This window comes from Camellia sinensis, chromosome 7, assembly GCF_055761805.1.
Source record: "Camellia sinensis isolate YWXY chromosome 7, ASM5576180v1, whole genome shotgun sequence".
Taxonomy (NCBI): Eukaryota; Viridiplantae; Streptophyta; class Magnoliopsida; order Ericales; family Theaceae; genus Camellia; species Camellia sinensis.
In genome coordinates this window covers 198,149,532-198,175,486 of record NC_138967.1, presented here as the reverse complement: position 1 = coordinate 198,175,486, position 25,955 = coordinate 198,149,532, and the positions used below count along the sequence as shown (strand labels likewise).

Below are 25,955 nucleotides of genomic sequence, written 5' to 3'. Positions count from 1 at the left end.
ATGATGTCAAATTCACTAAAAGTGAGACATGGAAGGTTCAAGTCAACTGTAGTGATGGGTGTGAATGGAGGTTTTATGCCTCTAAGATGAGTGGAGAGAACACATTACAAATTAAGACATACAAACCAACACATACTTGCAATAGAGGTTACAAGAACAGACAAGTAACTAGTGCATTTTTGGTATCTAAGTATGTGAACAAATTCAAGACCACCCTTACCTGGAAAATAAATGAATTTAAGGACATTGTGAAAGATGACTGTGTTGTAGAAGTGTAATAACCCGACCCTCGTACATGTTCTCTGTTATGTTTTCGGATTCTCTTTTATGATTTTGAATGCTTATTGTGAAATCCTATGAGGAATTAAAGTTAAGTAAGTGAACCATATGTTTAAGGATGTCTATCTGTTCAACAAGAAAAGTATTTGTTACATTAGAAGGTTTGAATCAGAAATTGGAGGCCTTAAGGGCTTAATTATCTGAAAATGATTTCATATATGTGATCAGCATAATTTTTATGTAATATTAGGCATTTTTGTGAAATTTCAATTTGGAATGCTTAAACAATTGAATTTCGTCCTTATTCACCTATATTTATCTATGTATGCTTCCTCCTTAGACAATTGTTTTAGCCCTAGTGATTATCTCAAATATTGTTGGAAAGAAGAAACTAGAGAGGAAGGGGAAATCCTCAAGAAGAGAAGATTAGAATCTTGTGAGGGATTGTAAAATTCAAGATTCAAGGTATGTATGTTGTTGGAATCCCTCTCTTGTTGAGTTCTCTCTCAAATTATCTCTTTTTGAATGATTGGGTAAATTAGAGTGTGTAGAGATGAAAGTAAATTCCTCAATTGAGTGATGTTTAATTGAGTTGCTTATGCATGTTTGTGGAGAAACTAGTTTTATGTCTTATTTACTCATGAAAGTCATGAAGAGTATAGATATATATATATATATATATATATATATAGTTATGATGTTGTATGATTTCGGATGCAAAAAGGAAATTAGATTGTGGGTGAGAATTTAAGAACTAGTTCTAACTAGATTAATGTATGTATTTGAGGGTTCTATTAACATGGATTTTATGTTATTGACTATCAATTGAACATGCTAAAGTGAGCCTTGAAATGATGTACCAAAAGTTGTGTTTTTGTTGCAAATTTCGGACCAAAACAGGGGAATCGCCGCACGTGCGGGAGTCACTGCCGCACGTGCGGCAAATGTTGAATTTTGAAGGTTTGGTTCTGCTTAAAAAGCACGTGCGGGAGAATTTTTCCGCACGTGCGGGAGAATTTTTCCGCACGTGCGGGGGAGTTTGCCGCACGTGCAGGGGAGTTTGCCTCACGTGCGGGGCTCACAGTCGCACGTGCGGCTCATGCTGAAAAACACTGTTTGCTCCGTTTTACGTGTAGAATCCTCTAATATTGTCGAAATATATATTTGAGGCCTTTTTTATATTGATACGCTCCTTCGAAGTGAAGTGAAACAGAAGGTAAATTGAGAAGGAAAAATGAACTAATGTATAAGTTTTGAATGTGTGCAGGACACACTCTGGGAGGAAGTAACGCGTCATCTCAACACTATGAGTAATAGTATCACTATCCGCTTTACATATAGCTAATGATTCTTATTAGCATTTTGTTTATGCACGATATGCAACTATGTTAATCTTCAAGTATGCAACTATGTTAATGTTTCAAGTGTGTATGTATGAAAAAGAAAAAAAAAAAAAGAGAAATGGAAAAGATGGAATACCTTCCTTCTATAAGATTCTGGGCCTACGGCCATTCAATATGAGTTGTTATGATATGAAACAAAGTGCTACACGGAACTAAGTGCTACGACGTGAGCTACCTCTAGAATCCGTGTGAGACACCTCTTGGGTTCGTATAAGCATATTTAAGGGCTTTATGCCACCATGTTCACGGGCTTTAAGCCATTATGATTTAAGATGTGATGTTTCAAGCTTTTATGTTCAAGTCTGGGCCTAAGGCCGTTATGAAATGAACACAGAATCAAGCTAACCATGTGATCTCTGCACTTCCATATGTATTGATATATGTCATGTTTCAAGTTAAGCATTGTTTCATTTAAATATTACTATTCACTGAGCCTGGCTTACTCTCTATATGTCTGTTTCTGTAGGTAACCAACCAGGTGGTCAGTTCTAACCCATGACGCCCGGTTTCTTTTGTCAACCTTCGTATGTCCAGGCACTATCCAAGGCCACTTATTTTGTGAAGTTTGTTGAATGTTGGCTTACTTTTGATTGGCCACCTAAGGTTGAATGTATATAACTTCAATAGTTTGTACATGCCCAATTATAGGGCTGGGTATGTATATGTGTTTGTGTATAGGTACTGCTAAAGTATGTTTTTAAACTTTATCTGCCTATTATGGTGCATGTGATGTATGAGATCCTGGCATATTAGAAGTAGCTCAATGGAGTTTGCTTGGTTCAGTATTCTTTTAATATTTTGTGCTTCCGACGAGGCCCCATATATTATGTATAACAGGTTTAAAGTCCATTTCTGAATAGGTCATGCCCAAACTTTTAGGGGCAAGTTTGGGGTGTGACAAGAAGTATCCAAAATGAAATGTTACAGAGCTAGGAAACAAGCATTGGTGCAACTTGAGGGAACAAATGCTGAACAATATACAAAATTGTGGGATTATGCTATTGAGTTGATAAGGACCAATCCAAGTTCAAGAGTTGACATCAATGTGTGGAGGCCTCAACTTCAAATTAAGCCTAGGTTTCAGAGAATGTTTGTATGCCTTGATGGAATCAGAAGAGGGTTTTTAACTGGCGTGAGGCCATTGATTGGCTTGGATGCTTGTTATTTGAAAAGACCTTGTCAAAAACAATTGTTTGCTACTGTGGGATGGGATGGAAACAACATGATGTATCCAATTGCTTATGCAGTGGCTGAGAGTGAGAATAAAGAAATTTGGACTTGGTTTGTAGAGAATTTGTTTGAATGTATTGGCACAAGCGCAGAGCATGGATGGACCTTCAGCACTGATCAACAAAAGGTATATTTATGTTTAATGGTTTTTTCATTATTCTGTTATGTTCCTTGATGTTTTTCATTATTCATGATTTTGACATTTATGTTTTGCAGGGATTGGTTCCAACTCTTGAAGAATTATGCCCTGAAGGCCATTATAGGTTTTGTGTCAGACATCTTTATGCAAATTTTAAAAAGGAGTTTAGAGGGAAAGAGCTAAAGAATTGTGTATGGAAAGCTGCAAAGGCATATACAAGGGTTGATTGGGAGAAGCATATGACTAAGTTGCATAGTATAGACAGTAGAGCATATGATTGGATGATGAGACTTAATCCAGCTCAGTGGTGTAGGCATGCATTCAATCCCAGAACAAAGTGTAATAGATTGTTGAACAATATTTCAAAGTCTTTTAATAATTGGGTAGAGATAGATCCATCCTCACCATGTTAGAGTGGATCAGGAGGGCTTTGATGGTGAGGCTACATAAATGTAGAGACAAAATGATGAAGTACCAAGGGCCAATATATGCAAATATACAAACTAAGATTAAGTGGTCAAAGGTAAAATCTAGAGTATGGATACCTACTTGAACAGGGGGTGCTCTATTTGAAGTTAGATATGGAATAAGTGGTTGTGTTGTCAACTTAGAGAATAGGACATGCACTTGTTTCAAGTGGGATCTAATTGGAATCCCTTGTCTCATGCTGTGACTGCTATTTTCTTTCAAAAAGAGAGAGTTGAGGATTACGTGCATGTGACTTTCAAAAAAGAGACCTACTTGAGAACTTATGAAGTACTGATAAATCCACTTAATGGCTAAGATCAGTGGCCTAAGACAGGTTGTGAGCCTTTACTTCTTCCTAAGTTGAAAAGGCCAATTGGTAGGCCTCAAAAGTAGAGAATTAGAGACATAGACGAGCCTTAGAACCTATTCAAGTTGTCGAGGAAGTGTACCAGCTTGAAATGCTCTAAGTGTGATGTACATGGTCATAATCAAAGAACATGCAATGGGCTTGTCAAGGGTAAAAATGATAGAGCTGCAAGTTCATCAAATAATGTAAGTAATGTATTGGTATGCTCTACTTGTAATTGATCTCCATATATGTTCAAACTGTGGTTTAACAATTTTTTTGTTAACAGGTGAGTAGTCGACAAACTTTCATGGGATTCAGATTAGATGCAATAGCTGGGGTAGCATCAACTGGTAGACAACATGGACAACAGCAGTAGTCACCACAGAAGGCATCAACAAGGAGGACATCAACACCAGTAGTAACCATGAGAAGGGATGAAGTTGAACAAGCCTTAGGTAGTTAGGCTAGAGTGAATAGAGACATAGTGAACTGAATGTTGTAATTATGAATTAGTTTTTTTTGTAATGGTCATGTGACCTGAAGACAGATTATGGATGGTGAACTGCTTCTTTTTGTAATAGTGAAAGATGTATATTGGTTTGGAGCAATATATGGATGGTTATTATACATAGTTGACATCAATGATATACCCAATTGGATGGTTATTATATATGCTTGAAATGTGCTGTATATTGGTTTGGAGCAGGTTGAACAATGGTTACTAATATGTTTTTGACATGCCTGGAACAAGTTGAATAGGTGGAACAGGTTGACCAATTGAATGGTTATTATTCATGCTTGGATTGTGTTGTCTATTGGTTTGAAACAGGTTCAACAATGTTTTTTACAACCTTGTTATATGTTTTTCCTTCACTTGGACATTTTGTCAAACACATTTAGAGCACAGGCTTTGCAAATGCATCAAATTCATTACAAAATATATACAACCAAACAAACATTACCACAATTCAAACACACATTACAAACAAAAAAACAAGGATTTATCATTTCATTCAAAATTATACATTAAGTTCACATTGGCAAGTGCATAGTTGCATTACATTTCCTAAACCAGAAATGCTAACTACCTAGCTAACTAAATAATCTACATTCCCTAACTGCTCACTGTTAACATTCCAATTACAATCACTGCAACAAGCAATCTACCTATAATCCATTTCTCTCTACGGCGATAAGTTTGAACATCCTCTTTCAATCTTGCAATCTAAATTACCATTTCCTATAAACTTGCAATCTTGTCCACCAACTTCGGCAACACTTGTCTACCACGAGGACAAGTGGGTGGATCATACCAATAGAAGAAACCATATAGCGATCCCGGTTTTTGGCTCGGTTGTTATGGAGTTTCAGACTCGAGCCTTGTGGTTTAAGGTTGTTGTTATGTCTCTTCCTCCTCTTACTCTTTGAATTTGAGTTTCGGGATGTCTTGGGCGTGTTCAAAACATGTTGGTTGGTTGATGGTCTGCAACCTTGTTGCCTAAAATTTTGGTCTTCCGTTCGAGCAGGGTCCTTTTGCGCTCGAGCGGGGTTTGCAATCTTTCAGTACTTTGTGCGCCTACAAGAAATACTGCAGAAGTGTTTTTCACGCTCGAGCGGAGTTCCTTACGCTCGAGCGGGTCTGAGATCGAGCGGCTCTTCTGGCGCTCAAGCGACTATCTGAAATCTATAAAATACTGGACGAGTGTATTCTACGCTCGAGCGGGTATCATTACGCTCAAGCGGGTTGTGCCTTGCTGTTGTCTCTTGGCGCTCGAGCGACCTTTGTCGCGCTCGAACGAGTCTAATTTTTGTGTCTAACGCTCGAGCGTCAAACTCTCTGCGCGAGTGGACTGTACGTATATCAGGTTGCGAAAGTGACATTTTAAATCACTTTTTCTGTCATTTCTCTCTCTAAAACTTTCCAAAACCCTAAGTTGAGAGCTTCTCATTCTAAAATACTCTCTCTCTCTCTACATTTTGACCTAGATCTAGTGATCTTCTCACTCTCCTTCCTTTGATAAAAAGTTGGAGCATTTCAAGATCTCTATTTTCATCTGAAAGGAAATTGGTTTCGTCATCTTTGGAGCTCATCTCTTGCTTGGCTCGTCTTCTCTTCTTGAGGTAGGGATATTCTACTCTTTTATATAGGTTTTAACATAAATGTTGGTCATTTTGTATAAATAGTTGGTTTGGGTAAAGTTAGGGTTTGAGTTTGGACTTGTGAAAGAGAGGGTTTCCTTGTTTGGGCTCCGTATGTGTATGTAAGACCTTGAAAATGGGGTTAATGATGTATAAAAGTTGAAATGGTGAGATTTGGTCTTTGGTGCACTATTTGAGAAAAATGGAGAAATGTCCTAATTTGAATTATAAAGGTTATTTACATAAATAATGAAAATGATGCGGAAACATTAAATTGGTTTGGAAATCATGAAATTTGAGGATATTATGATTAAATGGTGTAGTTGGATTGATGAATCACTCACCTATGGAAAATGTGATAAATTATCTGTTGAGACATTTATTTATCTGTTTAGATATATCTGTTTGGGCTATCGGTGGAGGATAGCCATGATTGTTGTAGACATTGCATGTCGATTAGGTAAATTGAAACTAATCGATTTAAATATGTCATTGAGTATGACGGTTAGAAATAAACATTGTATATGTGATTGAAATGGTTATTATATATGACAACGTATTTAAATACATTGTATATGTATAATTGTTTGGGAGGAGATATGAGATGTACTCCATTGTTTGGGAGGAGATAGGGGATAGACTTCATGGATAATTAAGTTGGCCAGAGTGTTCAGGATAAAAGTCCTGAAATCTTGTTTATATTTGGGTGCCGGTTCCCTTGGACGTAATTCCGTAAAATAGCAAGTTATGGAAGTGTATGAAAAATGTTTATGATTGAAGTGCTGACGAATGAGTTGCAGTCTCATTTTGAATTGTTTATATTATAATGAATTATGTCAATGAATTAACTTGGGTAATAACCGGAAGTGAATCCAAATAATGTTGATTGACTACGAAAAAAGCTTAAGATAGTTCATAAGTGTTAAACATTTATCAAATGTTAATGTTTTAGTTAATTCTCATATGTTGTTTAGCATATCTCTACTGGGCATTGGCTCACCCTACTTGGGACACCATTTTTCAGGTACAGGTGATATGCCGCCTTCAAGGTCTTAGCATGGGAGGTTTAGGAGTTAAAGGCTCCATTTTGCTATTTATATTTTGTGTTAAATGTAAATCCAAGTCGAAGGCTTTTCATGTATAGAGTTAGAACCCTTCTTTTGTTGTAACCAAGTGATAACTTGGAAAGCTGTAAGCTCGTAGGACATTTACTTTGTTGATAACATGTAATATTTTTGTAAAGAAGACTTTGATGAATGAAAATGTATTATTTTCTTTATGTTCATGAAACTTGAAAATTAATGATTTATGTCTTAAAGTGAGGGCGTAACAAACCACAAGCCCCGTTTTTCTAGAAAAGAAAAAAAATAATAAATTAAATAAATAAAGTAAATAAATTACAAAATACTAATCAAAGTCAGGTTTTAAGAAACAACAATATACACAAATTTCATATTATTCACGGGACTGGAAAACTTACTCTATAATTTGGACAACCAAGAAACCTTCTAGCTGGGTTCGCATGGGTCCATGAAGTTTGGATTCTTGCTCTCATTCTACAACTGCAACAAGTCGATTCACCCCAATTGTTTCCACTCCAACTGTTTCCTTCACTCATATTTCGTAATGGTTGAAATGGAGCTTCGTTCAATAGTGGATTTGTCATTCGTATTGCTCTAAATCGAAGAAATTGTGGCAAATTGTAGCCATAATTGGTGAAATTTCGGATTTGGGGGTTTTTATATGGGTCTAATAATGAATGACATCGTTTTGGGTTGGTTTAGGCGTCAAAAATGACTTTCTCTGTTATTTCATGAAACGAAGATGGACGGGAAACTTATATTGTGACGCAGAATGAATTACAGGGTTCTAATTGTCAAAATTAAAAACTTGGGGTTTAATTTGCAAAACACGCTAAACCTTGGGATTTTATTTGTAATTTGTCTAAAATTTTGTAATTTATTTGGGATTTATAGCATTTTTTAAATTTATTTGATTGAAAATATTACAAATTTTTTTTTTTTCAAAATAAATATTCAATTAGTGTTTTAAAATTACTTTTGATTGTATATGTAGTTGAAATTATTATTATTTAAATATTTTTATTTTAAAATATTTATAATTTTTTAATAATTATCGTAAAAAATCAATTATTATTTATTATATTATTAGTTTTAAGTAAATGACCAAATAATTTGACACATTAATCATAGAACTTTTCCCAAAGATACATATGATGTACCTACAATTGGAGGGAAACTCAAAAAAATTTCAAAAATTCAGCCACCAACCAACCCCACAAAAGTCAAAAACACTTATATTAATGAAGACAACAAACACATACATGCAAGGGAAAGCGATAAATTTTTTTATTAAATAATAAATCATATTTGTATTTATACGTCACACACAACACACATCGATCGATGTGATGTGTCTTCTCCATTTGCGATTCTGCAACTTCCCTCTCTTTCCTTCTCATTCGCTTGCATTGAATCAATATTTAGGGTTTCACAGAGAGAGAGAGAGAGAGAGAGAGAGTGTGTCTGTACATTGTACATCTATTTGTTTGTTAATTGAAATTTCAATCAATTTGTTTTCAAACTCTTCAGCTTCAAGCTTAATTCTCTTATTGTGTATATATAAAGAGAGAAACAGAGAATTAGGGTTTGAAATTGGTGATGTCGCAGAGCAGCAGCACCCAGAGCAGCGGAACCGGACCGGACTTTCATCTACCCGATGAGTTATTGTCGGTGATTCCCATTGATCCCTACGATCAGCTTGATCTCGCCAGGAAGATCACTTCGATGGCAATCGCATCTCGCGTGTCGAAGCTTGAATCGGAGGTTGGGAGGTTAAGGCAGAAGCTTTATGAGAAGGATCAATTGATATTGGAGCTCGAAGCGAAGGGCTCGCACCTCGAACAGGCCTTTCATGAAGTAGATATGCGGTGGAAGATCGCTCGTGATGATAATGTATCTACTCTTTCTTTCCCCTTTCTAATTTTATTGATGGTTGGTTCTTTTTGAATGAATTTGTGTTTTCTTAATTCTAAATTAAAGATGAAGCTTTCCAAGGAGAGAGATTCATTGGCCATGACAACGAAGAAACTAGGGCGTGATTTGGCGAAGGTGAGATTCATGTTGGGTGTTTTTCTTGCCTTAATTTGGGTTTTTATCTACTTGTTTGTCAATTATTCTGAGATGGTCCATTTGGAGAATAGAAAACAATTCCTTCATTGTGTAATCAATTTGCTGCTACTACGTTTCATAATTAAGAGAGTCCTGTGGACAGGGTGAAACCTATTAATGGAACCTTGGCTCACCTCTTCTAAAATAAGATTTTTTGAAGCGGCCTTTATGTATAACTTATGTAAGGTTCTTTCTCATCAGAACAATGATGGAAATTCTGATCAGAATGCATGTTAATTTAGGATTTAGTAACATTTTGGTTCCATTCTATGGGCTCTTAGTTGCCACCTATGAAATCGATGTATTATCTATGTTTTCTCATCAGGCATTTTGTGTTTTCTTCTTGTTCTTTGCATGCATGTTCAGTGTCAGAAAATATGTTTGAAATGGATAGAAACATAACAAGCTTGAATATTATATCCTTATTGTTTTTGGTCAGCTTTCAAGATTTTTACCAATGGTTTGATTTGGGTTCATTTGAGGGTTAAGATTTTGTTGCATTCATGTCTCTGGGTCTCAGTACAAACATGATCAAAACCTAAAATCTACAAGTTAAGGTTAAAACTATCTCTGCATGCTGAAGTGCAGGATTTGTTGTGTAAATTTGAGATCTAAGTTTACTTTTAACTCATGCATATACTTTTGTTTTGGGCTAGTATAATATACCATACATATTGTGAGAAGTTGAAGCTTAAAACGCATATTTATTGTCTCATACTCTATAGGTAGATAATTACTAAATATAATGTGATACTGATTAAGAGGGAAATGCTTATGATTTTGCGCTTTCGGAAATAATAATAACTCATTACCAAGTGAAACCCAAAGGAGAAGCTGACCCACTTCTCTTCAGTTTAGTGATGGTGTCTGTAGTTCATGTTTTGAAACATCCATGTATTTTAAATATTCTGCCTTCTGCCGTTAGCAAGAATATGTAACAAGGCCATGTCTAAGCCATAGAGTTAACTAAAGATACATTCACATTTTCTAGCCAAGGGAGTTGAGTCAGGGTGCATGGTTCTGTCAAATTTCCTTTGGTGCTGGTGTCAGAACCATATATTTCTAGTTTCTGTAATATCTATTGGTTGCACAACTTAACCCTAGCTGTTTTGACAGTTGGAGACGTTCAAGAGACAATTGATGCAGTCACTAAATGATGATAATTTATCAGTAAGATTTCAGTACTGAATATAGTTGTTCATAACCTTTATGTTGACTTTGTTGCTGTTTTCCTCCTTAAACAATTGTTTGCAAAAAATATATATATAGATATATTTTTTCCTGAGAAACTAATTTGTAGTGTTCTCGTTTCAACAGCAAGCTGAAACTGTTGATATTGTGACATGTGACCAATTAGTTCCCAAATCCTATTCTGTGAAAGGTACTTACAACCTGGTTCGGTTAAGATTTTCATTTTATGTTATTTCAAGTAAACTGTTAACTCTTTTCCTTATTCTACAAAATTTTCTTGGCTCTTGCCACTTGTAGATGAGGAATTAAATGGCCACATGGCTCACCATTCGCGAAGCAGCTCTATAGAAAGTGGATATACAACTTATGATGGTATTTGAACTAAATTCTAGGGCTTTGTTTGGCATTGCTTTTGCTTGCATATTTTTTATTCATGCCATGATCTATGCTGCTTGTTTGGCCCACAGCCTCAAAGCAAGCTGGGCAAAGATTTTCTATGACGCCGTATATTACACCACGCCTTACTCCTACTGGAACTCCGAAAATCATTTCCACGACTGGATCCCCAACAAGATATTCTGCTGCTGGATCTCCTCAGAAAACTTCTGGTGCTACATCTCCCACGAAAAGCCAATATGAGGGACGAGGTTCACTGTCTTCATGGTACCCATCAAGCCAGCAGTCATCAGCTGCAAACTCCCCTCCTCGTGGACGCTCAGGGCCAGGTTAGAAAAAGTTATTTCAAATTCAGTTATATTTTCGAGAGCTTTGTGCACGTTAAACAGTATTGGTGGTCCTTTGGCAGTACTTTGATTTTAACTGTCAACAGCTGTTAGCACCAACTCCATTGCAGCTACCATTTATTTTTAAAAAAATTTCATATCAATAAAATGGTTACGTATATTTGATTCCACTCTATTTAATTGCACATTCTTCTTTAACAATTTATGTTAGATTATTTCCTTTCCCCTTCTGATCGACCTTTCCTCTACTGTTCATAAAAAAAATTTAAGCACGCACTCCACGAATTGATGGAAAGGAGTTCTTCCGTCAAGCTAGGTGAGTTCTTATTTTGATTCTTTTTTTGTGCAGCAATTGATTTTTATCAGTTAGTTGGGCCCTTTACAGACTTTTTGGATTTGTTTGTAATTTAGGAGTCGTCTATCATACGAACAATTTAGCGCGTTTTTGGCAAATATAAAGGAATTAAATGCTCAAAAGCAATCCAGAGAGGTAATTAGTTGCATGTTTTAGATTGATTCAGTTCAGATCTCTCTTGCTTTTGTTGTTTGCTAATTGGACACATGATTTTTGTTTTTCTCTTCAGGAAACTTTGAGGAAAGCTGAAGAGATATTTGGGACGGATAACAAAGATCTTTACTTATTATTTCAAGGATTGCTTAACCGCAACATACACTAAATGTTTTGGTGAAATGGTATGTGATTGTAGGCATGTTTATTCACAGTCACCACCCTTTCATTCATGTATTTTTCCCACCCTTTCTTCTTCTTCTTCTTCTTCTTCTTCTTCTTCTTTCCCACTGTTTTTCCATTATATTTAATATTTGTTTTTAAGACGTATATAGTGTCACTTGTAGGCTTCTGAAGACAATGCTGACAATTGGTTTGATTGGCAAGGGACACTGGAGCTGATTTGAGGTCAACCTCATATCCAGTTGTTTTGTGTGGACCAAGTGGAATCAACATACATATGAGCTGATTATCCTTCAGGGACTAGAGCATGGTATTTGCAGGCTTGATTCTCCCCATTCCTTGCATGCATGCCCGGTACCTAACTGCTTCTTGTTTGTTTTTTTGGGCATTACCTGCTGTGTTCTATTAAAATGTAACAATTAATGCTTGCAAGATATTCATGTCATTGAGTGAAAAAATTTTGTTCAATTAATCTGATAACAATCTCTCTCTCTCTCTCTCTCTCTCTCTCTCTCTCTCTCTCTCTGTGTGTGTGTGTGTGTGTGCATTGTGTGTGACTGATCTGGTAGCACCTTTAGTTGCATCAGGCTTCATTGTGTCCATTCATCAACCTTGAATGCCAACATGCCATATCTGGACCCAGCTTTACCATTCATATTGCCTATTGATTGAAAAATTCAGTAAATTTTTTCCATAGATGCATTGCATGATGTTCTTTTACAGCTTAAATCAATCCCTTACATTTTCAATGTGGGTTTTATGTCTCACAAATTTCCTTGATAGTGTAAGATTTGCAAGATAATGTCAATTGAACTCAAAATCAGATAATAAAATTGAGTCTTTTTGGGTGAGGACTTGGTTTGGCTAGTGGTGAATGTTTAAAAAAAATTCAGTTTGAACAAAGTTTATGTGGGACTAATGGAAGACAGACAAACAAACTATTTTTGCTCTGCTAATTGATGTGGATGTTGAATTGTTTCTATGATGTTATTTTAGTTGATTTCATTTAAAATACTAAGACTTTATTACTGAATATCACATTTGCGAATAAGAATAGTAGTATTTTGTATATTTGTGTATCTTTTTTTTTTCCCTTTATGTGGGGGCTATTTCATGCTTGATCCAAATAACGAACCCAAAAGTGAAACTCAGGTAGCATTGCAAGGGTTTAGTCTTATTTGGCAGCAGATTTCAAAAATGCTTATTGAAAGGTAGATTTGGAATAGAATTTTAATCACGACCAAAAAAAAAAAAGGCAGCAGAGAATGATTAGTAGAAATATAGAGAAAACATTATTGTTTACTGCGCTTACTGTAAATAAGATTAACAATCAAATTTTATAACCTTGTTAGAAAGTTCAAAAATTTTTATTGTGTGAGAAGTATCATCTCAATCATCTTTCAATAAAACTAGAATGTAGGCATGACCAAATGAAATGGATTATACAATTAACTTCTTAATCGATTTTAGAATATTTAGATTTAATTCTTTGTAATTGGTTGGATGGCAACAAATTACTATTGAATTATGTTTGGACGACAAAAATTTTGAAAAAAAAATGAGAATCTTATTTCTAAGAGTTGAGACTATTATTAGTAATAAAATTAATGTGTCAATGTTATTCAAATGTTAGGTTTTGCTAAGAACTTGTTATGGGAAAATGATAAAGGAAAATGTTTGGTAACTCAAATTTTTGTGGCTCAAATGGCTCAAATCTGTCAAAACGACGTCGTTTTGACAGATTTGAGCCATTTGAGCCACAAAAATTTGAGCTACCTAGCATTATCGAATGATAAAATTTTGAGTATCATACACAGTTGCTTTTCTAAATGGTTAATGTTTATTCAGAAATGTGAGATTTTAGTAGGGAAATCAAATTGTTACTTTGTTCAAAATGTCAGCTATTCAAAAGATGCTTTATTGGAAGGAATAGTTTAGTCCGATTGAATTTAATGCGAAGGATAAGATATGGGCAAGTTGAGAGAGTACCTCCATATCTAAAACAGCGATGTCAGGATATGGTTACTAATACTTTATTTTCTTTGGTACGCGATTACGATACTTTGATGAGAGAGAAAAATAAAAAGTGCATTGATGAGAAGTTAAACAAGATGCTACAAAAACTGGAATTGAAACATGTTTACTTGTAATAATAAGTTTGGTAGTTCAAAAAGCTAATATGAAAAGTTGTTAAAAAATTAAGGATGGCGTAAATTCAAATTTAGTATGATGCGTGTCATACCAATAATGATTTTGATTCATATATTTCATGTTTTTGAAATTTTTTGTCCTAGTTATTTGTTGCCTAACAAAATACAAATAAGTGGTTGTCATGATAATTGCACACGGATTATTATTCGTTTGATTAAGTTAGGAGATATATACATCTCTTAAGAAAAGGCACAAAAATAATTAATAGATTTGCATAGGAAATTAGGAATATGTAACATCTTTCAAGAGTGGGAGATACATCACCTGAAATATTCTCTTCTATAAAAAAATAGTGCTAGTTATACATTATCAGATTTTTATCAATTTTCTTCTGGTTGTGGTGGTTACCGCTGTTATGTAACGATTGTAGTGGTTACCTCCATCTGTTACGACTGCTTTAGCAATGTGACGAAAATTCACATTTGTAACAGTCGTTTCAATGTTATGTACCGACCGTAACGGTACCGTAACGATCTGTTACACTCTTTTATAATATTTTGAAAAACTTTCTTTCTCAATAAAAAAATTAAAAAAAAAAAGCTTATAAAAAAAAAGAACAAATACTCAAATGATCTAAGCCTAAAAAAAAAGTCTTATATAAATTTATTTTCTTTATAATTTTTTTTTTTCATTACATTAGCATGCAAAATAAAAAAAATATATAAACAGTGATTGTATTTATTTTTATAATCATCTTATTTAATATTTAATTATAAATATTTTTTATTTTGTTACTGTACTGTGTTGTCTAAAAAATGTCTTTAAAAAACTCAATTTTTTGATTTGTTTATGGCATAATTTTTATTTTTATAATCATTTCATTTAATAATTGTGAATATTTTTTATTCAATTAGTTTATGTATTGGTCAAAAATAATTTGTAGGTATTTAAAATCAATTATTCTTAAAGTCATTAACTATTGAAATAAAATGTAAAAAATTCTTTTTATAGTGATTTGAAAATATGAAATATATTTGATCATACTTAAAAATTAATAAAAATTGATCAAAATTTATTTTAAACCCTAATAAATGTGATTCTAGGAAGAAAAAAAAATGCGTATCGGTAAGTTTTCTTCAAATTGTATGAAAAATTAAAAAAAATCACAGTTCTGATTACCACAACCGTTACGTTACGACTTTTATTACGGGCAATTGCACCACCATAACCGTTACGGCGATTGCAATTAGTTTTCAAAACTTTACAGCAGATATAAAATTAGTAAAGTTCACCTTAATAACTACATGTGGCACCTACTCACAACATATTTGGAGTGTTTGGGAAGAAATTTTTTTAGCTTTTTTTTGGCTAAAATAACCAATAAGACAAAGTATCACATTAATTCATAATCATTTTACTTTTTCTCTCACAAATATCATATTCAACTACAAAAAATCCAATCATCTTCTTATATATAAAAATTTTAACTTAGGGTTGGTTTGGGATGTTCTAAAAAAGTGCACTTTTTGACTTATTAGCTTATATGAGTTGGGTTTGGGTTGGGTTTGATGTGATGTGTTAGAGAGGTGATGTGATTTAAATAAGATGATGTGACTTAAATAGAATAGTGACTTTTTGACTTTTTGTATTATTTAAGTTATACCAAACTTGACCTTACTAATATAATTTACTAAAATAACAACTTTTCAAACACTAACGTTAGATTGTAGTATTCTCACACGACACATTTTCTATTTTACGTGTGAAGGAGAAAAATCGAATTGATTAGGTATTGACAGAAGGGGATTTGACGTGTAGCAGAAAGAGTAGACAAATCTGTGAAGGTTCTCTTAGCTTTCAAAATAAAAGCGTACCTATATATAATGGAACAAAGAATAGTTGTAGCTACAGAAATAGAACGGTAAAATGATGGACAAAGGTAAAGTGGAGACATATCTATAGACTATATATATTCTGTAGTGATTGTATTATATGCTCATAAATCAGCTTTAAGTTTCACATCTAGGCAACATGCACCAACATGACCTTGTTGGAATATGAAACCACTTGACAGAGATATACATATATGGATCTTGCATTTAATAACCATCTTAACACACTAAATTAACATCTTCATTGGAACACTTGTACACTCACTAAATTAACACTCGTTACACACAAAATTAGGTGTCACTTTTTTTACTTTGTTAAGATGGTTATTAACGTCTCCATTAGAGATTCTCTAACATTATCAATTACTAGTTTGCTTGTTTTGCGGAGAGAAAAATAAATAGTCAAATAGAGGGAGGAGAGCGAAAGGGATGGAGTGGGAGGTAAGTATTTATTTATTTCCTTAACTCTATCCGTATTTAACACAAATATTAGCTACACTATTGGAGTATAAATTAACAAACACTTAACGCACAAAATTAAGTCTCACTTATATTATTTTTTTGTCCATTAGCAAACACTTTGACAAGCAAATATAACTATACCATTGGAGATGTCAAAGGCGGCATATGGTTGCTTGTTTGGTGGGATTTTATATTGAGTGAAAACACAGGCACCCGATGCTTCATACTTGTCTCGTGCACAAAATCTTAATCTCTTTTATCTACTAATATTTAGTGCTTTTTGAGGCAAATAGGCAGGCAAAAGATAAATCTTTCAGTCAAAGGAGAACCCAGAAAATGACCTTTAACTCCTCAGTTACATTGTGAGATTCTCAATCCCTCAATAGAAAATGCTATGCTTTCAGAATTTTTTTTACAGAATCACACGTCAAAATGATATGACAGTGTTATTTTTGTAAATGAAGTGCATCTCAATTGGTTTTAAAAGTTTTGAAGTGATAGACTCACAACTTAATTTATCATTTTGTTTACTTTTCTGTATACATTTTCTATCTGTATACAATTACCCATCAGCAATTACAATTTATTGTTGATAGAAAAGAAAAGAAAAGAATAGAAAGGAAGGGAAAGCTGGTCCTTTCTTAGATATGCTTTTTGAACCAGATATCTTTTCAAGCTTTGACGAAAGTTTGCCTGGAGGAAATTTATGCTTTGAAAAACATATTTCATGAAGAAGGCTTCCCTCCAACCAGAGATCACAACAACAAGAAAAAGTACTTTTGGCGACAAAATTTTTAGTCGCCAAAAGTCGGTTTTTTGTAGCCGAAAGTCGAAATTTTACTTTCCCCGACAAAATTTTTTAGTCGCTACATTTGTCGCGTATACATGGTCGGCGTAGGTATTGGCGACTAATAATTTTTTAGTCGCCAAAATACAGGTCTTTAGCGACCAAAGTGTTAGTTGCCAATAGTGTTTTATACTTTTGAAAATCATACATTTACCGACTAATAATTTAGTCGCCAATACTCACTGAATCGCCGACTAAACGGCTTAGTCGCCAAAATAAAGACTTTTGGCAACTAATAATTTTAGTCACCAAAGGTGTTTCCGTCGAAAAAAAAAACCCACTTTTTTTGAGTTTCGAACCGTGCCAACCGTCCCACATTCCAAACTTTTTTGCAACACACTCCCTCCACTATGCCACTACAACATCACATGAATATATATGCAATATATATTATTTATATAGTATATTGACCGGTATTAATACAAAACAATATATATAAATATAATTATTTTAATTCAATATAATTTATGTAAAAAATAAATTATTTACTAAAAAAATTTAGGCCACTTTTGGCGACTAAATTAAATTTTTAGTCGCCAATTCTATCATTTTCGGCTGCTAACTATTATTTAGTCGCTAAAAAATTAAGTTCTGCCTAAAAATAAGCAGTTTTGGCGACTAAACCTGTTTTTAGTCGCCAAAGGCGTCCCCTTTTGGCTACTAAACTGAATTTTGGTCGGCAATTGACTGTTTTTAGCTACTAATTTTTTTTTGTAGCCAAAAAGCTTCCCTTTCAGCGACCAAACAGTTTTTAGTCGGCAAAACACCTATAATCGGCGACGAAACTGTTTTTTAGTCGCCAAAACCATCACTTTTGGCTATTAAATCATTTTAGTCGCCAAAAACTGTGACTTTTGGCTACTAAACAACCTTTAGTCGCTAAAACCCCTACATTCCGCGACTAAACTGCCTTTTAGTCGCTAAAACCCTTATATTTGGCGACTAAACTCTTTTAGTCGGCAGAAGTGATCAATTTTGGCGACTAATTCCATTTTAGTCACCAATTCTACTACTTTCAGCGACGAAAAATGCAGTTTAGTCGCCAAATGTGCTTTTTGTTGTAGTGGATTTACAACGTTCAAAAGTATAGCATTTGCAGAGTATTCCTTCAAAAACTTGATTCTAAGCATTCACTTGAGAGATAACAGGGACTGTCCATGATTATATATGTGTAGGGCTATCCTATGATTATCAGAAATTGTGCAATACAACAATTCATGCAAAACAGGTTTCAATCCTAGTTACAGCATGCAATGAATCAAGAAGCATGTAATGTTTCAGTTTCAGGGAATATGGAGAAGTTGTTGGAGTGAGTCGAGATGGTGCCCAACTTAATAATGATTGGTTTAATTTATGTAGTTGGAATCATCATTTTTGTGTTAATGTTTTACAAACATACAAGAAGTGTCTTTATGTCATGTTCAATTGCCGCATTAGATTGACTGAGATTATTAGTATGGTGAAATTGTGTGATTGAGATAATTAGTGTGATAGTGTTAGATTGGATATATAAAATAGGTTGTGTTTGTTTGTGCTTGAGTGTAGTGACATTAGTTACTTAATTAGGATTTAATTTATGAAATAATGCAAACATTCTCATTATATAACAGGTGGTGTTATTATTTTTGTAAAGCAGATCTAATCTCATGGGATAGTATAGCAATCCCACCCTCCATGGGGATGGTAATCCCACTCATTTACGGGACTCATAATGTCGTGAGAGTTTATAAAATTTTTCTCAATCAAATATGGTTTGTGCGGAACTCATGTATTAGCAATTCAATTCTCCCTTTCCAAATTGGTAAACAAACATGACATATATCTATATATCTATACATATAAGATTCGCTTAACTGTTTACGATAAGTTTTTTCTTTTCGATTTTGTTATTTCATTTTGAATAATTTATTAATGGTAACCTATACATGGAGAGAAGGTTTTTTTTGTAATTACGTAAACATTCTTGGTCAATTATGCAACAGGTTTTTTTTGTAATTACGCAAACTTTCTTGGTTAATCATAAAATAGATTTTTTTTGTAATTATGCAAATATTTTTAGTCAATTATGAAACATAATTTTTTATTTTTTAACAAATTACAAATACATCCATAGAGTTTGTTTAAAATATGAATCAATCCTATAATATTAGAAATTACAATTACTGTTTGTTATAAATTTTCATTTAACATAATACTTAGGGGGAAAAAAAGAAATCTCCTATGCAATAATAATAATTTATTTATTAAAAAAATGGTTAATTGAAAAATATTCCTTATAATATTAAAATTTTTTAATTTACTTATTAAAAAAATTGGTCATTTGCTATGTGAGTATGATTTGTGTATTAATAAAATTAGTTATTTGTATATATATGTATTTTATTTTACTTCTTTATTAGTTCGGTAAATTATCTTAGTAGTTTTTTTAGATGGGAGAATTATCTTGGTATTTGTTTTATATTTATCTGTTAAGAAAAGCTACACACCATAATTCTTTTTTTATATAAATTCGAAAGAAATGTTAAAAACTCATAAATTCACTGAAAATGATATGATAACAGAATTAGAGATTACATCATTGGGTGTATAACAAATTAAAAAATGATACATATTATACCACATAATTCTATTAGATATCTAATAATTTATTCTATTCAATTTCATAAAATAATATTTTAATGTCTAAAAAATTATCAAAATACAAAACTTATATATACTTCAATAATAAAACGTGCCTTGCACGGGACTTCTTAAATTAGTACAGGTATATATATTGGCTCTACATGCACCCAATAAAGAGAGAAGAGATGAAAAGGAATTAAATTTGAGGGATATATGTACTTGTTTTGTTGAAGCAAATCTTACGTCCCCATGTGTGGGATTCTTTGGGTCTCTTATCTTTAGTGTATTTACTTTAGTGTACAGCTTTAAATAAACAGTATATGTAAGCATAGTGATCACATGAGGGCCTCCACTCAACCTTATCAGGTTTTTAAAATTCTGGGCTATATATTAGTCGTCTGCTTCTTAAAGAAGACGCGCCATAAGCTTACACACTATTATCAAAGTTAGAAGCTTTTGTTATCTCCTCTCTTATTTATTTTTTATTTTTTTATTTTTTATTATTTTTTTAATCAAGTTAGGAGGTTAAAAGATAAGAACTTTAGTGAAATTATGAAGTAGGTTAATAATTCTAATGTAATCATGTATCCATCTAATAATACGTGATTATAGTAACACTAGAGATCTTGTCTAATAAAAGCACATACTAATCACTTTAGTTTGTACATATGAGAGTTTATAAAAATTTTCTCAATCAGATATGATTTGTGCGGAACTCACGAATTAGCAATTCAATTCTCCCTTTCCAAATTGGTAAACAAACATGACATATATCTATATATATATATATATAAGATCCGCTTAACTGTTTACGATTCGTTTTTTCTTTTCGATTTTGTTATTTCATTTTGAATAATTTATTAATGGTGACCTATACATTGAGGGAGGATTTTTTTTGTAATTGCGTAAACATTTTTGGTCAATTATACAATAGTTTTTTTTGTAATTATGCAAACATTCTTGGTCAATCATGAAATAGATTTTTTTGTAATTACCCAAATATTTTTAGTCAATTATGAAACATAATTTTTTATTTTTTAACAAATTACAAATACATCCATAAAGTTTGTTTAAAATATGATCAGTCCTAGAATATTAAAAACTACAACTACCGTTTGTTATAAATTTTCATTTAACACAATACTTGGAGAGAAAAAAAAAAAAAAAAAAATCTCCTATGCAATAATAAATTATCAAAATTGTTTATTGAAAAATATTTCTCATATCATTAAAAACTGTTAATTGACTTAATAATTTATTTATTAACAAAATGGTTAATTGAAAAATATTTTTTATATTATTAAAATTTGTTAATTTACTTATTAAAAAAATTGGCCATTTGCTATGTGAGTATTATTTATGTATTAATAAAATTAGTTATTTGTATATATATGTATTTTCTTTGGTTTCTTTATTAGTTTGGTGAATTATCTTAATAGTTTTTTTTAGATAAGAGAATTATCTTAGTATTTGTTTTATATTTATCTGTTAAGAAAAGCTACACCCTAATTTTTTTTTTATAAATTCAAAAAAAATGTTAAAGACTCATAAATTCACGAAAATTATATGGTAATAGAATTAGAGGTTACATCATTGGATGTATAACAAATTAAAAAATGATACATATCATACCATATAATTCTATTATGTATCTAATAATTTATTCTATTCAATTTTATAAAATAATATTCTAATATTTAAAAAATTATCAAAATATAAAACTTATATACACTTTAATAATAACACGAGCCTTGCAGGTGCCTTTTTAAATTAGTATATGTATATATTGGCTCTACATGCACCCAATAATTTTTGAAAGAATATGGTAGAGATAGAGCAAGCTGTAAAGAGAGAAGAGATGAAAAGGAATTACGTCCCCATGTGTTAGATTCTTTGGGTCTCTTATCTTTAGTGGTGTACTTACTTTGGTGTGCAGCCTTAAATAAACAGTATATGTAAGCATAGTGATCACATGAGGGCCTCTACTCAACCTTATCAGGTTTTTAAAATTCTGGGCTATATATTGGCCGTATTTGGTAGGGTTTATTTTTAACTTATTTCAGTTTTTAGTTTAATATAAGTTATTTTGATGTGTTTGGTTCAGTTTAACAATATAGCTTATAGTTTTTTGTAAGTCAAAAATCAACTTATTCTTTAAGTAGGGAAGGAGAAACTTAATGTATAAGTCAAAAATCAGCTTATATTCATTGTTATAAGCTATAAGTTATTAAAGTATAAGCGATAATCACTTTTCCACAGCTCTACCAAACGGGGCTATTGGTCCTCCGCTTCTTAAAGAAGACACTCCATAAGCTTACACACTATTATCAAAGTTTGAAGTTGTTTTTTTTTTTTTTTTTTTTGTTTCAAGTTAGGAGGAGGTTAAAAGATAAGAACTCTAGTGAAATTATGAAGTAGGTTAATAATTCTAATGTAATCATGTATCCATCTAATAACAAGTGATTGTAGTAACACTAGAGATTTTGTCTAATAAAAGCACATATTAATCACTTTAGTTTGTACATATTGATTTGGGAAGTTAGTTAAAAATTAATTTTTTGACTTTTTTATCCGTTTGTGTGTAAAAAATGTGAGAAATGATGTGACTCAAAATAGGTTAAAAGCTAAAAGTTAACTTTTAGCTAGCTATACTGTTTTAATCAGTCATTTACAAGAATTATTCTTTTTAAATTTTAATTTTCCAATCAAAAAGTTAAAATGTATAGAGAGAGATGAAAATATATGAACTTTTTACATGGTGTTCTTAGTAAAATAAGAATTTACAAAACACATTAAAGGTTGGTTTGGGATGTGGGTTGGTTTTTTAACTTTTTGACTATTTTAGCCTGTGGCTAAAAAGACTTGTTTGGGATAGACTTTTTGGTTTTTTTAAATTTTGTAAGAGAAAAAATAAAATAATTATGATTTGAATGAGACATTTTGTCTTATTAAACGAAAAAACCTATTTTATTTTTTTAGGACTATTTTAGCCAAAAAGCCTCCGTTTAACTTATGCCAAACGAGGGCTAAGTTATGTATTATATCTCAACTAGATAAGTAAATATTATCTCATTCATAAATTTTATTTTATTTTATTTTCAATACGTTATTAATTAAAATCACTATGTGAACAACAAAATAAGAAGGGGATGTAAGCTCACGAACAATTCCCCCCCCCCCCCCAAAAAAAATCATAGAATTAAGGAGAGGGATTTAAGCCCACAGTTTTGGTGGGCCCATCCTGTCGATTAAATATGTGTAAGTAAGCCGATCAAAAAAAAAAAAAATAAATAAAAATAAAAATAAATGTGTAAGTAAATTTTTAATTGTTATAAAAAAAAATGAGGGGCAATAAGGGCAAACAACTTGCCCCCAAGCTACCACCATACAAATTTTTAGTTCAAACCATTTGATTGATTTTACTAAATAAAAATGAAAATAATAATGTATCAGTGAAACTTAGGCACAAAATTACAAATCAGTGGAATCTTTTATGGTATAAGAATAATATATAACTGGAATTTAAGACACAAAATTACAAATTAGTGGGAATTTTTTTGAGTGCAAGTCATGAGTTGTCTCTTGGACTTGCACTTACCACACAGACTTGCACACAAAAAAAAATCTTACTTATTTGCAAATTGTTGACACGATATTTGTCCAATAAAAATTAATTATTTGAATAAAAACTCAGTTTGATGGTTGATTAATTAATATCCAAAGGAATAAAATGGTGTGAAGTGAAACAAGAAAATGACTGAGGAATAGAACAGAAGCTCGTGGAGTGGAGTGGAGTGGATTAGTACTCCTACATTTACATATGCTATAAATTCAAGGCGTTAAAAAGCAAACGGCATAGAGTGACAGAGAGGGGCATAGATAATAAGCAGTAGAAGAGAGCTTTTGCATATCACTAGCCTTGCCTTCAATGGCTTCCATTCTTCCTAACTGTCAATACCACTCTTCTGTCTCATTAGACTCAGACTACATCTTCCGCAACCAATTCTGTGAGGAGTTTCCACCTCCTTTCGCAGCAGCCAAAAACAACAACATTAATGGTTGCGCCGCCACTGCGCTGTGGGCCGACGACAACAATGATGCCTTACCCTTGTTTGATATGGATATGGTTCCACCGGAATCCAACTTCTCAGACATGGTTGTAGTACCTGTGTTGCCTCCTCCTCCTCCGGAGTTTAATACGGGTTTACACTTGCGTGACATTGCCAATGCCACCGGAACTCTCAGCTTTCAATTCCAGATGGAGGAATGCTGCAATAATAATGGGTTTGTGCCAGTTTATGGTGATAATAATCGGGTACTCATCCTCTCTAGATTTTCCATCTCCATTTGTGAAAACTATGCTTTTTGTATCTGTTGGTAATTAAGAAAATTTGGTCAAAAAATATTGTTTTCTTACCTTTATAAGTTTCAATTATAGGGTGATTTTCAAGTTCCTCTAGTGCCAGCATTAATTGAAGAACAAGAAGAACCCACTATGAAAGTTGGAAGGTATTCAGTCGAAGAAAGAAAGAACAGAATTCTCCGATATGTCAAGAAGAGAAATCAAAGGAACTTCAACAAAACTATCAAGGTCTCTCTCTCTCTAACACGCGCGCGTGCGCACACACACACATATTAATCCAACAGTTTGGCTTGTGTGCTTGTGACTTACAATCCTTATATATTTGTTTCATTTCATGTCTCAGCACTCCTGCTGTGTTTCAGATTCCTTAGGCCTCGTTTGCCGTGCAACATTTTTAGTTTAAAAATCAAAAAATTATTAAAAAAATTAAAAAGCCTATATATTGTATATTAAAAAATTAAAGATTTTTTTTTTCTCTTTACTTTTTGCACATCTTTTCGTAAAATATTAAAAAATTATTCTAAATATACTAATTTTTTTACCTCATATTTTAGTCAAAAAGTCAAAAAAATTACTAAAGGGGGTCTTTGAAACATTAGTCTAACAGTTTCGCCTATGTGCAGTATGCATGTCGGAAGATCCTAGCTGACAAGCGGGTTCGAGTTCGCGGAAGATTCGCCAGAAACAATGAACTATTATCTGAAGAAGAAGCCTCAGCAGTAAGAAAGAACAACGATAATAATCCTCAGGAAAATCATGATAGAGAATTTGACAAGGACACTGTAAAGGTATTTTCAATAATGTCACTCAATCGTAGCTTTAAATAACAGTATCAAGATCGGTGGTATCACTGTATTAATAATACAATTATATATCAACAATTTAAAATCTCAAAATACATATACTGATATTATCATGCTGCCTAAAATTCTCAATGCCATTTAGCAAACAGTCTTAATACCATATAAAAAATGATATATAAATTATCAGTGCTCATTCTCAACAACGTTAGTCGTTTCAAGTTGATTCTCAATTTGTAATGTTTTATTATCAGTAATAAAATATTACTTGTATTTCAATAAAAAAATGAATAGTAAACATAATAAAATGCATGCATGATGTGCACTTATTAGTTATATGAGTGTTGTTTTAATGTTTTATAAATTGTAATTTTAATTTGCAGATCAAACATGACGGGGAGGATTGGTTTCAAGAGGCTATGGCGAGCCTCATGTGTTTACCATATATTTCAGGGTGATATATGTACTGAACCATTCTTAAATTAAAGATTAATTATGTACAAGTATATATATATATATATATCTCTTAACGATCAAAGTGAAATTTAAATGTAAGTCGAAAGGTGAAATATGTAATATAATTTTTTTTCTCTGTTTTAAAATGTGCTCATGTGACCTTTCCATGAGCATTTCCTGTCCACATTTTTAACTATAAATAACGAGAAAATCATATTGAAACATAAATTGAAGTAGGCAGGCTTAATTTATTGAAAAATGTTTGAGGGCCCTAATTCTGTGGCTCAAATGTGGCTCAAATGGCCAAAACGACGTCGTTTTGGCCATTTTGATGTTGTTTTGTACTCAAAACGACGTCGTTTTGGCCATTTGAGCCACATTTGAGCCACAGAATTTGGGCCCTCTACCATTGCTCTAATTTATTGCACTGCGAAAATGAGAAATCAAAATAAAATAGCGATAAAAATTACAAGGTTAAAAGTGTAATTTACTATTTCTTAGATTCCTAGCCGGCCACTTGTAGGTCAAATCCACAGATG

The 25,955-nt window shown here is 32.7% G+C and overlaps 2 protein-coding genes across 3 annotated transcripts; both read left to right on the top strand.

Annotated features, from left to right (window-relative positions):
• Positions 1-8,355: 8,355 nt before the first annotated feature.
• LOC114280292 (uncharacterized protein At4g15545) lies at positions 8,356-12,318 on the top strand. Of its 2 annotated transcripts, none has more exons than XM_028222639.2 (10): positions 8,356-8,982; positions 9,070-9,138; positions 10,315-10,368; positions 10,516-10,579; positions 10,687-10,761; positions 10,857-11,114; positions 11,403-11,448; positions 11,544-11,622; positions 11,717-11,825; positions 11,988-12,318. In XM_028222639.2, exons 1-9 carry the CDS (start codon positions 8,689-8,691, stop codon positions 11,807-11,809), a joined length of 1,032 nt encoding a protein of 343 aa, XP_028078440.2. In that variant the 5' UTR covers positions 8,356-8,688; the 3' UTR covers positions 11,810-11,825; positions 11,988-12,318. The 2 variants fall into 2 exon arrangements, with proteins under 2 accessions (XP_028078440.2, XP_082737861.1); XM_082881735.1 differs by having other exon boundaries at positions 8,367-8,982; positions 11,976-12,318.
• An 11,234-nt stretch (positions 12,319-23,552) lies between these two features.
• Positions 23,553-25,553, top strand: LOC114280271 (uncharacterized). The gene is made up of 4 exons (XM_028222622.2): positions 23,553-24,112; positions 24,236-24,388; positions 24,784-24,948; positions 25,344-25,553. Exons 1-4 carry the CDS (start codon positions 23,726-23,728, stop codon positions 25,416-25,418), a joined length of 780 nt encoding a protein of 259 aa, XP_028078423.1. The 5' UTR covers positions 23,553-23,725; the 3' UTR covers positions 25,419-25,553.
• The last annotated feature ends 402 nt before the right edge of the window (positions 25,554-25,955 follow it).

Excerpts from the sequence above, each read along its gene's own strand:
- LOC114280271 (XM_028222622.2), top strand. The coding sequence starts at position 23,726 with ATGGCTTCCATTCTTCCTAACTGTCAATACCACTCTTCTGTCTCATTA. Across the intron at positions 24,389-24,783 it reads ACTTCAACAAAACTATCAAG|TATGCATGTCGGAAGATCCT; the intron begins GTCTCTCTCTCT and ends GCCTATGTGCAG. Across the intron at positions 24,949-25,343 it reads TTGACAAGGACACTGTAAAG|ATCAAACATGACGGGGAGGA; the intron begins GTATTTTCAATA and ends TTTAATTTGCAG.
- LOC114280292 (XM_028222639.2), top strand. The coding sequence starts at position 8,689 with ATGTCGCAGAGCAGCAGCACCCAGAGCAGCGGAACCGGACCGGACTTT. Across the intron at positions 9,139-10,314 it reads TAGGGCGTGATTTGGCGAAG|TTGGAGACGTTCAAGAGACA; the intron begins GTGAGATTCATG and ends CTGTTTTGACAG. Across the intron at positions 11,449-11,543 it reads GAGTTCTTCCGTCAAGCTAG|GAGTCGTCTATCATACGAAC; the intron begins GTGAGTTCTTAT and ends TTTGTAATTTAG.